This window comes from Jaculus jaculus, chromosome 18, assembly GCF_020740685.1.
Source record: "Jaculus jaculus isolate mJacJac1 chromosome 18, mJacJac1.mat.Y.cur, whole genome shotgun sequence".
Lineage (NCBI taxonomy): Eukaryota > Metazoa > Chordata > Mammalia > Rodentia > Dipodidae > Jaculus > Jaculus jaculus.
In genome coordinates, this window is record NC_059119.1 from 14,605,537 (window position 1) to 14,620,962 (window position 15,426).

General features: G+C 38.9%; 1 protein-coding gene across 4 annotated transcripts in view; it reads right to left on the minus strand.

Moving 5' to 3' along the window:
- Window positions 1–15,426, minus strand: part of Ppp3cb (protein phosphatase 3 catalytic subunit beta) — a 73,684-nt gene that overhangs the window by 40,248 nt on the left and 18,010 nt on the right. For all 4 annotated transcript variants that reach the window (XM_045137392.1, XM_004657918.3, XM_004657917.3 and 1 more), the window contains exons 2-4: window positions 11,959–12,159; window positions 11,161–11,285; window positions 6,260–6,371 (exon numbers count right to left, since the gene is read on the minus strand). In XM_045137392.1, coding sequence (XP_044993327.1) covers window positions 6,260–6,371; window positions 11,161–11,285; window positions 11,959–12,159 — 438 coding nt within the window. The remainder of the gene's footprint in view (window positions 1–6,259; window positions 6,372–11,160; window positions 11,286–11,958; window positions 12,160–15,426) is intronic.

The following is a 15,426-nucleotide window of genomic DNA, read 5'->3' on the forward strand; positions in this document are numbered from 1 at the left end:
AACCCACGTTAGCCAGATACACAAGGGAGTGCATGCATCTGGAGTTCATTTACAGTGGCTGGAGGCCCTGGCACGCCCATTTTCTCTCTCTCTCTACCTGTCTCTCTCTCTGTGTCTGTCGCTCTCAAATAAATAAATAAAAATAAACAAAAAATGTTTTTAAAAAAGAATTTATAGCATAAGGAAACTTGTATCATGAACAGGGTGGTATACAATATCATGTGTTTGTCAAAATTCGCAGCAAGAAAGTGATTTTGCTGCACAGATTTTTAAAAGGGCAAGTCTCTTCCTCTGTAAGAGTTAACAGAAATAAGCAATGTTAGAGGCAAAAATTTTGCAATAATATTGTCATGTCATAGAATATTACTAAAATAAAGCCGGGCGTGGTGGCACACGCCTTTAATCCCAGCACTTGGGAGGCAGAGGTAGGAGGATCGCCGTGAGTTCGAGGCCACCCTGAGACACCATAGTGAATTCCAGGTCAGCCTGGGCTAGAGTGAGACCCTACTTCGTAAAACAAAAAACAAAAACAAAACAAAACAAAAAAATTACTAAAGTAAGTCAAACTGCTAAAAGCAGCTCAATCATTCACTTTCATGAGCTAAGTAAGGCAGAATTAGAACTATATTCAGGATAATAACTTTAATACTTGACTTTATTCCAAGATTCTGTATTTGTTATTATTAGAGCAAGACTGAAATCACAATAGAATTAAAAGTCCATTCATTTATAAATAACAAATAATACGCTGGACATGGCACATGCCTTTAATCCCAGCACTTGGAAGGCAGAAGTAGGAGGATCGCCGTGAGTTCAAGGACACTGTGAGATTACATAGTGAATTCCAGGTCAGCCGGAGCTAGTCAGATACCCTACCTCAAAAAACAATAACAACAAAAAAAGAAAAAAAAATACACGTATGTTGGAGGCACTGACAGATTCCTATTGTCTAAAATAAATGCTTAAGGACTGATGAGATGGGTTAATGGTTAAGCCACTTGCCTACAAACCCAAAGGACCCAGGTTCCATTCCCCAGGACCCATATAAGCCAGATGCACAAAGTTGGCACATGCATCTGGAGTTCATTTACAGTGGCTCAAGGCCCTGGAACGCTCTCTTATCTGTTCTCTCTCTCTCTCAAATAAATAAAATAAAATAAAAATAATGAAATGAATGTTTTAAAAGGACAGTTAAGCAAGAAGCCAATACAAAAACACTAGAAAGATAAAACACTATCAAACAAACTACTATTCACTTTTAGGAAGATATACACACTTCTTTACTCCATTATGCTTTCAAATTTCTGTTTGTTTTAAATGACTTCTTTTTTTTTTTTCCTTTCTTGTTCTTTTCCTTTTCCTTTTCTTTTTTATTTCTTTTGAAGTGGTGTCTCACTCTAGGCCAGGCTGACATGGAATTCACTATGTAGTCTCAGGATGGCCTCAAACTCATGGCAATGCTCCAAACTCTGTCACCCAAGTGCTGGGATTAAAGGTGTGTGCCATCATACTCTCCCCCCTTTTTTAAGGCAGGGAGGCAGGGCCTTGCCTGGAATTTATTATATAGTCTTAAGACTGGCTTCAAACTCACAATGATCCTCCTACCTCTGCCTCCCAAGTGCTGGGATTAAAGGCATGTGCCATCAGTCCCAGCCTAGTGAGATTCTTTTTATTGTTGTTTTTTGTTTTTCTTGGTAGGGTCTCACTCTGGCCCAGGCTGACCTGGAATTCACTATGTAGTCTCAGGGTGGCCTCAAACTCATGGCATTCCACCTACCTTTGCCTCCCAAGTGCTGGGATTAATAGTGTGCACCACCACACACCTGGCTCCCTAGTGAAAATTTTTTTTTAATTTTTATTTATTTGCAAGCAGAGATAGACAGAGAGAGAATGGGTGCTCTTGGTCCTCTTGCTGCAAACAAACTCCAGGTACATGAACCACTTTGTGCATTTGGCTTTTGTAAAACTATTTTATTTTTATTTATTTATTTATTTTGCAGAGAAAGAGGAGGAGAAAGAGAATGGGCATGCCAGGGCCTCCAGCCACTGCAGATGAACTCAAGACACATGCACCCCCTTAGCATCTGGTTAATGTAGGTCCTGGGGAATCGAACTTGGGCCCTTTGGCTTTGCAGACAAAAGCCTTAACTGCTAAGCCATCCCTCCAGCCCAGCATCTGGCTTTATGTGGGTATTGGGGAATTAAACTCGGGTCTTTAGGTTTTATAGACCAGTGCCTTAACCACAGAGCCATCCCTCCAGCCCCCTAGTGAGATTTTTGATGAGTGACTTATTAATTAAGAAAAAGATGAGCTGAGCATGGTGGCACATGCCTTTAATCCCAGCACTCAGAAGGTAAAGGTAGGAGGATTGCTGTGAGTTCAAGGCCACCCTGAGACTACATAGTGAATTCCAGGTCAGTCTGGGCTAGAATGAGACCCCACCTCAAAAACTCAAAAAGAAAAGGCCTACATAATTCCCTGCACATAAAAGTGATCTATAAATATTTAGGAAAAAAAAATCTAGGAAAAAAAAAAAAGAAAGAAGGGGCTAGAGAGATGGCTTAGCAGGTAAGGTGCTTGCCTGTGAAGCCTTAGGACCCATGTTCGACTCTCCAGGACTCATGTAAACCAGAAACAAATGTGCAAGGTCACACATGCACAGTAGGTGGTGCACACATCTGGAGTTTGATTACAATGGCTGGAGGCCCTGGCATACCAATTCCCTCCCACGACTCTTGCATAAATAAAAGGCCAATCTGTTGAGCTTGCCTCAAAAAAAGAAAAAGAAAAGGAGCTTAGTTTGCTTTCTTGTTTGTTTCTGACTTCCTGGTAGTGGTGATATACAGCTTTCCCACAGGATGTCTTGGTTGAGAAGCTTGGGAAAAGATGCACCGATGTCTTTGTCTGCTTGTGGAGAAAAGTGAACATGCAAGAGGAGGAGGAATAGAATTAGCTCATCATCTTTAGCTAATATTCTAACATTCAAACATAAGAAAAATCCCGATATATCTAGCAACCAGAGGTTAAAACCTGACATGCTGCGACAGATCTATTTGTATACATGTGTGCACACATGTGAATGTGGATGCAGGGTTTATGTGGGTATGTGTGCACATGCAGTGGAGACCAGAAGTCTACACTGAGATTAAAGACATGTGCCACCACACCAAGCATATAATTTTTTTTTTTTTTTTTTAGTTTGTTTTCTCGAGGTAGGGTCTCGCTCTAGCCCAGCTGACCTGGAATTTCTATGTAGTCTCAGGCTGCCCTTGAACTGAAAGTGATCCTCCTACCTCTACCTCCCGGAGTGCAGGGATTAAAGGCATGTACCACCACACCCAGCACTGTGATTTAATAAAAAAGTTTAGGGATGGGAAGATGGCTCATTGGTTAAAAGTGCTTGCTTGCAAGGTCTGTAGGCCCAGATTGAATTCCCCAGTGCCCACGCAGGGCCAGATGCACAGTCTGGAGTTTGCATGCTCCCTCTTTCTCTCTCTCAACTTATGAATAAAAATATTTTTACAAAAACCTTATTTTGTTCTCTTTTACTTTAAGCATACATTTTCCTGCTTATCTGCTTATCTGAGTTACGTGCATCATTCAAGTCAGATTGCATGCTGTTTTTTTTCTATCTTTTCCTATAAACATTGTTAGAACACAGATGCAAAGAAGCTCTGGGCCTGAGCAGAGGCAACCCTGAATTACCATTTTATTCTCTTATCTAGTTCCTTCCTGCCTTCCACCCTCTCCCCCCCCCCCCCCCCCCCCCCCCGCACCTCATAGTCCCCACCCCAGATTTGAGCTAGAACAGTACGCAGAGCAGAGCAGCCCTCTCCCTTATGGACCTTGAAGGACTAGAGGACTCTTTTATCTCCCATTCTCACCTCCAGTGCCTCTATAACCTTTCTCATATCTACTATAGAGACAACACTTGCTCAACTATATTTGTTGCTGCTCTATTCACAACAGCTAGGAAATAGAATCAGCCTAGATGCCTATCAACTGATGAATGGATAATGAAGATATGGTACATATACATAGTAGAGTTCTATTCAACAGTAAGGAAAACTGGTATTCACAAGAAAATGAATAGACAGGAAGGAAGGAAGGAAGGAAAATTAATAGGCTAGATAAAAATGATGCTAACTGAGGTAACTTGGCCCAGGGGGAAAAAAAAAGGTCACATGTTCTCTCCCACATGCAAATAAATACTAACTTGGAATAGTTAGATTTGTTTGTATGTTGTAGTATCAGTACTAGTGATCAAGAAGCTAGAATGAGGCTTAGATGAAAGAGAAGTGGGGAGGGACTGTGGGAAAATAAAGTAGACAGGCAAATGGGGGTGCAGAATACAAAATATAGCGGGTGGAAAGGTTTAAGGCAGACAGAGGAAAGGGATGGTGAGAGACATAAGACTAAAAGACAGTATAAGTACCGCAGAAATCACTTACTTAGCTATGAAAAGACAAATTTAAAGTGAGAGGGAAGACAGAGAGAGCTTAGGCAGAAGCACCCTGCAAGGGTGGAGAAAGCTCGACTTTGAAGCCATGGGTTGTTCAGGTGAATCCCAATGAAAAAGTAGTGCCAAAGACAAGTCATCACCCCCCCCACCCAGAGAGCAGCTAGTCAGGGAGCCCATGAGGCCTCCGAAATAATACAGCCCAAGTCAAAACACTTGATTATCACCCACAATGGGATGGTAAAACCCTACTGCTAAAACACCAGAGACTGCAGTCACAGGCTATGGAGAAATCAAGCTGGAACTGAGACAGAAGCCAGCATCCTGCCAAATAGCTGCCATAATGATGGAAGGTGTTATGTGAGCTCCTGAGAAGAAAAGTCATCCTCACTCTGAACAACTAGTGGACCCGGAAAGCTACAAATTCAACCAGTCAGGCAATATGCACCCACCAGTGCAATGGTAATGCATAAGTTATGGGGGTAATTATCTGATCTCTGACTGGATATGAGGACTACTTACTGGGAGTGAATTCATGCTTGATACTGAGAACTGAGTCCAAAGCCTATGGCTTGGAAGATCATAGACCCTACAGGGAAGCTTCCACTTCATTTGGATAAATGGAGATATGATGCCCGTCAAAAAGCCTTCTAAGTGTATATATTCACATTCTTTGATTAATGCTATTTTCACCTTTACTTAGAGAACATTCTTTCTACAGATAGTAGCAAATACTAGGGGACTCAAGACTCATCAAATGACAAAAAGAAAAATCCCAATATTTTTTTGCTTATTTTCTTTTTTGTTTTTTTGAGGTAGAGTCTCACTTTAGCCCAGACTGACCTGGAATCCACTATGTAGTCTCAGGCTGGCCTTGAAGGAAATCTTCCTACCTCTGCCTCCCAAGCGCTGGGATTAAAGGCATGTGCCACCACACCCAGCAGAAAAATAATTTTAACATTAAAATTATATATAGGGCTGGGGAGATGGCTTAGTGGTTAAGGTGCTGGCCCTCAAAGCTTAAGAACACAGGTCAACTCCCCAGAACCCACATAAGCCAGATGCCGAAGGTGACACATGCACACACAGGTGGCACATGTGTCTGGAATTCCTTTGCAGTAGCCAAGGTATTAATATTCTCTCTCTCATTAAAAAATAAATAAATAAAACCTATATACAGCCCCATGAATATATAAAATTGCCATGTCAATTAAAATATATATATATGAAGGCTGGAGAGATTGCTCAGTGGTTAAAGGCACCTTCTTGCAAAACCTGATGGTTCAGGTTCAATTCCCCATGTAAAGCCATATGCACAAAGTGGTACATGCTTGCAAATAAATAAATAAAGTATTAAAAATAAACCAAAGCCAGGAGTGGTGGCACATGCCTTTAGTCCTAGCCCTCTGGTGGCAGAGGTAGGAGAACCGCTGTGAGTTCAAGGCCCTTCTGAGACTACATAGTGAATTCCAGGTCAGCCTGGGCTAGAGTGAGACCCTACCTCGAAAAACAAAACAAAACAAAACAACAACAAAAATACACACACACACACATATATATGAAAAAGTCCAAACTATTCTTAGGTACATTAATAGAAATTAAATAGGAAATACTAAAATGAAAACTTTAAAATTAAATACCAGTTAAACAGTAGAGTCCTTAATAATTTTTCACAAAGATTTAATATATGTGGTCACAAAATCCATTCTTATGTAATACGCTATAAGCTTTCATTACTCTTAACACCCATACCAAAAGAATATTGAGGAAGTGAAATTTTTTCTCCTGGAAGTACTCACATTCTTGCTTAAAAGTAAAATATTCAGTAAGATGTCTGCATTCATGGTTGCCTCTCAGAAGGAATAATGTGCTTGGGTACAGAATCTTCAAGACCCATAAATATAAGACACACTACAAAAAAAAAAAAAAGTTCCAATGAATTTATCTTGATGTTTTGTTGAAGTAAATTGATCCTTGCTTTTTCCTTTAACTCTATTCCACTATAATCTCTACTATTACTTACTAAAATATAAACTCTGTGAAACAACTTTGCTGTACATAGAAAATATTTAGAAAATAGAAGAGCAATTCATATTTAACTAAATCAAATAATCCATTTAATTACTTTAGATTTACAGACTTACATAAAAACCAATCAGTAAAATGGAAGCCTCTGCCAGTATATTCATAAATATAATGTAAAAATTAATAGCAGCTAACATTTATAAAGACCTTACAACTTGTCAAACACTATATAATTAATACTCCTTATTCCTCAAATACCATGAAGTATGTAATAATATCTCCACCTGATCTTTGCCAAAATGCTGAAAAGCAACTGTATAATATTTCTATTTTACAAATAAGGAAACTAAAGCAATAAGCTTAGGTAGCTTGTCCAAAATCACAATTTCTAAGTAATGAAGATAGAATGCTTATCTTCTAATCTTAGGCATTGTTTCATACTGCCTAACAATAGGAAGGGCCAAATCTTTTGTTTGTTTTGTTGATTACAAATGCTGCCTCATACACAGTGTCTATTATCCAAACAGATTCAAATGCAGGTTTTTTTTGACTTTTTTTTTTAATTTTTATTAACATTTTACATGATTATAAAATATATCCCATGGTAATTCCCTCCCTCCCCACCCCCACACTTTCCCATTTGAAATTCCATTCTCCATCATATTACCTCCCCATTACAATCATTGTAATTACATATATACAATATCAACTTATTAAGTATCCTCCTCCCTTCCTTTCTCTTCCCTTTATGTCTCCTTTTTAACTTACTGGCCTCTGCTGCCAAGTAACAAATGCAGTTTTATAGTAAAAAATATTGAGGGTTGCAGAGATGGCTCAACTGTTAAGGAACTTGCCTGCAAAGCATAAGGACCCATGTTCGATTCCCCAGTACCTACAAAAAGCCAGATGCACAAAGTAGTGCATGCATTGGAGTTAGTTTGCAGTGGCTATAGGCTCTGGTGTACCCATTCTCTCTATCTGTCTCTCATAATAAATAGATATATATTAAAAACATATTGAAACAGGATATGTATTTCTCTAGATTTACCATTTGAAAAATCCTAACATTTTACTTACGTGGTTAGGAAAAAAGGAATATTTTATGTGGATATAAGCAAATATGATATATAATCATATATATATTAAAAAAGTTTTTGTTGTTGTCATTGTTTGAGGTAAGGTCTTGCTCTAGCTCAGGCTGACCTAAAATGTACTCTGTAGTCTCAGGTTGGCCACAAACTTACAGCAATCCTCCTATCTCTGCCTCATGAGTGCTGGGATTAAAGGCATGTGATACCATGCCTGACAAGAAAATCTTGCTTTTTGTATGCATGTGTGGTGTTATATGGTATATGTGTAGTGTATGCACAGATGCACTTGAAGGTGTGTGGACACCAGAGAATGTCGGGTGTCCTTCCTTTATTATTCATTTGGGCATTTCCTTGAGATGGAATACCTCTTTGAACACATAGAGCCTAGGTTTTCATACACCCCAGCGTTTCTCCAGTCTTTGCTCCCAACAGAATTGAAGCTACAAGTGTTTATGTGGGTCCTGGGGAATCAAATTTGGAAAGTTTCAGGTACTTTCAGACTATCATGTTAGAGCCAGCACTCACCTGCTAGGCCCTCTCCTCAGCCCAGAAAAACTTATTTTCTGTCTCTCTCTCTCTCTCTCTCCCTCTTTCTCTTTTTTTCCTGAGGCAGGGTCTCACTCTAGCCTAAGATGAAGTAGAACTTACTCTATAGTACCAGGCTGACCTCAAACTCATGGTGATCCTCCTACCTCTGCTCCCCAAGTGCTGGGATTAAAGGTATACACCACCATGCCCGGCTTAGAAAGACTTTTTAACAAGAATGTATAATTATTCAGGTATTTTATTCATAAAAGACATGTAATAAAACCAAGGAAATACCTAATAAACTCAACTTATTGTTTTTAACTATATGTTATTTTCCTTTGGTAATAATAGTGTATTGACTAGGCCACAAGACAGTCTTCTTTCAGTACACCAACTTACTCAATTATCAACCAAGGCTTACTTTATTTTTCTATCAAATATATCAAAACTTTTTGTTAGGAAAGGTTATTTTCTGATTTTCTTTTTTTCTTTCTTTTTTTTTTTTTTTTTTTTTTTTTTGTTTTGTTTTTTCGAGGTAGGGTCTCATTCTAGCCCAGGCTGACCTGGAATTCACCATGGTGTCTCAGGGTGGCCTCGAACTCATGGCGATCCTACTACCTCTGCCTCCCAAGTGCTGGAATTAAAGGCATGCGCCACCACGCCTGGCTGATTTTCTTTTTCTTTTCTTTTATTTATTTATTTATTTGAGAGCGATAGACAGAGAGAAAGAGGGAGTTAGAGAATGTGCACACCAAGGCCTTCAGCCACTGCAAATGAACTCCAGATGCATGCGCTCCACCTTGTACATCTGGTTTACATGAGTCCTGGGGAATCGAGTCTCGAACCGGGGTCCTTAGGCTTCGCAGGCAAGCGCCTAACTGCTAAGCTACCTCTCCAGCCCAGAACTCCTATGCATGTGTACCTTGTGCATCTGGCTTACATGGGTACTGGAGAATCGAACCTGGGTCCTTGGGCTTTGCAGGCAAATGCCTTAACCACCAACCTGTCACTACAGGCCCCTTCTTTTTCTTTTTTAAAAGTGTATAAATGTGCTCATGTGCATGAATGGCCTGTGGAAGCCAGAGAACAACCTTGGGTATTGTTCCTCTGTAATGTTGTCTACATTTTTTGAAACAGGGTTCTCTGAGCTCCAGAGATCTTCTCATCTGTGCCTCCCTAGAGCTAAAGTTACAAGCATGAACCACGATATGCAGCATTCTTATGCAGGCTCTACGGATACAACTCTAAGTCCTCATACTTGTAAGACAAGTACTTTCTCTACCAAGCTATCTAACTCCTCAGGTCTCTGATTTTCTTCAAACCCTTAGGTAATTCAGAGAAAGTTAGGGGATCTGATAATGAAACTATGAATGAGAAGAACCATCACCCAGGATAATAAAACTCCTAAGGGAGGCAGGATGGATAAAGCCCAGAATTGATGACCATTTTGGGAATCCTAGCACACCTCGGAAATGAGGTGTATTGAAAATACTTGAGAAGTGGATAGAGCAATAACTAGCACAGACTAGGTAAAAAGGCTTCAATGCCTATTAAGACAGGCCTTGAGTCAGACTGCCACTGCCACTTACTAACAAAATAACCTTTGGGCAAGTTACTTAACTTCAAGCCTCAGGTTCCTCATCTATTGAATGGATAAAATAACAGTACTTACCTCTTAACAATGTTGTGAGGATTAAATTAATCAATATCTGTTAAGTGCTTAGAACCTGCTTGGAATATATTAAATGTGCAACATAATTACATATTGATAGAACTCTAACCCAGCAATCCTACCTAGGTATCTGACCAACAGAAATGACAAGCCAAATCTGCAGAAATATATGAATAAAATGTCCCAGTGAGGCATCATTTGTAATGAAAAAGAATGGGAACACCTTAAGTGTCTAACAATAAAATGAATTATGACTTGTTTATTCAATGGAAAGTAATGTAGATATTAAAAACGACACCGTAAGCCGGGCGTGGTAGCACACGCCTTTAATCCTAGCACTCAGGAGGCAGAGGTAGGAGGATCACGGTGAGTTCAAGGCCACCCTGAGACTACATAGTGAATTCCAGGTCAGCCTAAGCTAGAGTGAGACCCTACCTCGAAAAACAAAAACAAAAACAAAAGACAGTAAAAAAGGACACTGGAGATTTATAACTGCCAATATATAGAATATTCACAGTGTGGGGATGTGAAAAAGACAAGTTACAAAACATGTTATAACAGGGTCCCATTTTAATTTAAAGAAAGGAGAGGTATACATGGTAATATATATATTTTTTCCCACATATATGATGTTCTATATAAATAAAATACTTTATTTTTATTTTATTTATTTATTTTGTTTTTTGTAGTTTTTTTCCAGGTAGGGTTTCATTCTAGTCCAGGCTGACCTGGAATTCACTATGCAGACTCAGGGTGGCCTTGAACTCACAGCAATCCTCCTACCTATAATTCCTGAGTGCTGGGATTAAAGGCATGTGACACCACGCCCGGCTAAATAATATACATTAAATAAGAATGAAAGAAAAAGGAGCAAAAAGAATCTATTATGAAGTGATGATCAACAGGTCATTTTAATGCCTCTTATGTTTTAATTTTGTTTCAGAAAGATTACATATGATATACTTCAGTCTTAATAGCTATATGATGGGACAGAAGTTCTAGGGCTTAAAAGAATCACAAAATGCTTCACTTAATCAAATAGAATTTAATGTTTTTCACATGGTTTATGACCTTTAGTGGCAATAGAGATAAATATATAGAAATTAATAGAATTAGCTTCGTAAGACTATGAGATATGAAGGCACTAAAGACCTCTTGGTCTGCTCATAATTTTTTATAACTATACAGAGTAATACAAAGAAAATTAATTGAACCATCTAAACAAAGAGTAAATAATAGCTTTTTCTACAAATTTCAGAATATGTACAGGTATTAAAAAGAACCCAATACAGGTAGTTTCAAGAACTTATTATAATAGGAATTACTGGAAACCATCTATGTTAACACATAATAGAAAAATCAAATGACAGTATATGATTATTACCTCTATACTAAAATAACCTCTGTCCACATAGTCACCAAGAAAAAGGTATCGTGTATTAGCAGGAGATCCTCCTACTTCAAAAAGTTTCATCAGATCAAAAAATTGGCCATGGATGTCACCACACACTGAAACAAGAAGATTATTAGATATGAAAAAAAATCCTCTGAATTAACAAATTATACTTAAAACTCTACGTTCTAGAACTTAAGAGATAATGTATATGCTATTAAGAAACATCTGAAAAGCACTAGTTTATAAATAGTCACCCTAGGTCTAATATATAATCAAGTGTTCATACATTCAAAATCTAGAACAAGATGTAACAGAAGTAATAAGATTTGTGGTCAGTAGCAAATTTTTCATCTAAATTTATAAAGCTCCACTTTTAAGAAGCTAAAAAAGTGGGGAGAAAAAAAGAAGCTAAGAAAGTATTTAAATGACAAGATGATAAAACTATAATATTGGCAACAAAATCTCTATTCCAACTCAGTATTTTCTATTGACCTTTAAATGATTAGGCTTTTGATATGACTTCAAGGTATTTGCCCCTAATAATTAAAAGCCAAGTAAGTGTTGAATGAAAATAAATATGGCCAATACAACTGATGAAATCTTCACAAGAGCATAATAAACTAACTTCATGTTTATGCACTGAGAACAGGTAAAAACTTTTTTCAAAAGTACAGAAAATAATTTATAAAATCAAGATACTGTCCATGTAATATTAATCAGTATATAATATAATTAAAAGGTACCTAAATACTGGAGTAATAACATCCAAAACATTAAATAAGTTACCTGTAATTGGAGCTTCTACTTCTATCATCGTTTTCTCCCTCCGAAGGATAGCAGCACCCTCATTGATAATTCTAAGTGCAATTTCTTCATCTACCCGACCTTCTTTTACCAGATGGTTCTTCAGAACATCAACCCTGGGTATCCCATCCATATCAAATACTTCTTCAGATGTTAACCGATGTGTTGGGGGGAAAGGGACAGCTGTAAATTTTTAAAGTTAACACAAAAATAAGTCATTAACATATATTAACATAAAAAATGAATCATTGGAGCCGGGCATGGTGGTGGATGCCTTTAATCCCAGCACTTGGGAGGCAGAGGTAGGAGTTTGAGGGCAGCCTGAGACTACATAGTAAATTCTAGGTCAGCCTGAGCTAAAGTAAGACCCCACCTTGAAAAAAAAAAAAAACAAAGTCACTGGATCTGAACTGAGTAAAAATTTTAATATAAGGACAAGTGGGGTGGCTTATGCCTATAATCCTAGCTCTCAGGAGTCTGAAGTGGAGATTGCTCTGAGTTCAAAGCCAGCCTGGTCTAAAATGAATTCTTGACAACTGGTGCTACAAAATGGCACTCAGTCTCAGAACAAAACAAAACTTAAACTAAAAACAAGACAAAACAAAATTAAGTTTAAAAGAAGGGCTACATCCATCAAATTCTCCTAAATTAATAAGCCTTATCCCATTAACCTGTGCTTACTTCACTCTGTTGGAGAATCTAAGATTTTTTTCTCTTTTACAGGATAGCAAGACTCTTGCATTTCAGCCAAGCACCAGCTGAAACCACAGAGGAATTGGGGAGATGAGCAAGAATGCAGCTTCCATGGTGAGCCTGACAATCAGCACCAGGGTGAAGGAGACATGCTGAGGACATTCAACACCTATCAAAGCAGAGATACAGAGACTCCTGAGAGCTCATCACTGAAGTAGACTTAAAACACACCCATCATGGCTCAGGGAACTTTGTGGAAGAGGGGGCAGAAAAATATTAAGAGCCACAGGTTGGGACATCATGCCCAGAGGCATTGCCTTCCCCCAACAACTGACTGCTGCTCCCACAATGCATAACCCACAGTCCCATGGGGAATACCTGCATCCCCACAAGGAGTGCCCCCAGCAGAAGGGGGGGCAAAGCTGAGGAAAAGGATGTTATCAGCTCATGATGTATCCATAATAAGTATGTCCGTAATTAATAAGGAATAAATGGGGGGGGGAGCAGAAAGTTTGTTTCTTCTTCATTATTGTGAAGAAGTGTTAAATTTTTTAAACCTCTTTTTGCCGCAGTCAGTCATTGGCAAAGAGGTGGTTCCAGCCTCTGCTCATGCCTCAAGACTGTAAGCCAAAATAAACAACTTTCCTCCCACCAGCTGCTTTTGGTCGGATGTTTTATGCCAGCAACAAGAAGGTAACTGCATCATCTGACAAACCTCAAACATGCTATGTAAACCAAGCTGGCCTTGAACCTGGGGCAATCCTTCTGCCTATTCCTCCCAAGTTATAGAATTAATTTGAAGTGTGTATCATCACACCTTCTTAATGAAGTCTATTTTGACAGTATAATTTTAAAGATATACCTAGGAAAACGTACTATATTAATCGAACAGGTATACTCCATGCATTCACAATAAAGTTTATCGGGGATGGAGAGGTGGCTTAGTGGTTAAGGCACTTGCCTACAAAGCCTAAGGACCTGGGTTCAATTCTTCATGTCACATAAGCCAGGTGCATATGGTGGCACATGCGTCTGGAGTTTGTTTGCAGTGGCTGGAGGCCCTGGGGGCTCATTTTCTCTCTCTCTCTCTCTCTCTCTCTCTCTCTCTCTCTCTCTCCCCCCCCTTTCTCTTTCTCTAATAAATAAATAAAAATAAAGTTTATCAAATAGACTATTGTTTTCAAATTAAAGTGAGAGAAACTTAAAGTAGAAGTCAAATAAGTACAGACTCAAATACACAGCAGGTCCTTATCTTCCGGTTTAAAAAAAAACAAACCTTTAAGAAAAAAAAAAAACCTTCACTAATATTTGGGCACACAACAGATAGTATTTTCTTGGAGCAACATGTTCATCACTGTGATATCAGTAACTATGTAGGAGCCTGGAACTGCAAAGAGACCAACTGGTCTTTTACATTTCAACATAAAGTACCTAAATACTTGGTGAGCTGAGCTAGAAGTATATCAATTACCCAACACATACAGCCTTCTCATACTAGGAAAAAATTTGGGAAGAAATTGATCATTCAAGAAGTGATATAAGGGGTGGAGATGTGAATCAGTGGGTAGAGTACTTGTTTAGGATGCACAAAGCTCTAGGTCTAATCTCCAGCATAGCACAGAACAGTGGCACACACTTATCCCAACACTGAGGAGGTAGAGGCAGGAAGATCAGAAGTTCAAGATGATCTTTGGCTACAAAAGGAGCTGGAGGGCTACAGAGATGGTTTAGCAGTTAAGGAGTTTGCCTGAGAAGTCTAAAGACCCAGGTTTGATCCCTCAGTACCCATATAAGCCAGATGCACAAGGTGGCGCATGTGTTTGGAGTTCGTTTGCAGTAGCTGGAGGTCCTGGCACACCCATTCTCTCTCATAAAATCTTCAAAATGAGTTGGAGGCCAGACTGAGATAATCCCAGCACTCGGGAGGCAGAGGTAGGAGGACTGCTGAGTTGGAGGCCACCCTGAGACTACATAGTGAATTCCAGGTCAGTCTTGGCTAGAGTGAGACCCTACCTCGAAAAATAAAAAACTAAAAAAATAAAAAACAAGAGTTTTGCCTGAGTTTCCTGCTGTGTGGCTGTCTGCTGTCTGCTCTTACTTTTGGGTGAGTTTTCTCTTTTTTCTCCATTATGGAACTTCCCCTAGATCTGTAAGCTTCAATATATCCCTTCTTCCTGTTAAACACACAAACACACACACACACACACTCACCAAGGCAGAAGGGTATCAATCATTTCTAAGTCTCTGAAATCATATAATCTCTCTACTGCCCTTTCCACCTACAGCTACTCCTTCAGCATGCTACATAAGCACTTTTCCATTGATCCCTAACCCATTTTTTTCTCTTTTTGTGATAGTAAGCAAAACCTGTACTTTTAATTTAACTTTGACTACATGATTTCAACTGCTTTTTTATATACTGACAATTTTTATACATTATTTATATTTTGATTATACTCACTTCCCATTACCTACTCTTTTCCCCCTTCCCCTCAACCTTTTTTTCTTCCCAGCCAGTACCTTTTCCATGCTGATGTCGAGGGGTGGGGGGGACCCACTGAGTTTAATTACAGTTACTCCCATGAGCAGGTGCAAGTGGTTAGTAACCAGAGCACAAGCAACTGACCAGTGGCTGCACCACTGAATAAAATGTCTCCCCCAACCATCACAATCTTAACTGCCACTAACATCTCAGAGAGATGGGAACCCCATTTCAGTTTTCTTTCCTTTTTTTTTGGTCTACAGAATGCTGGATTA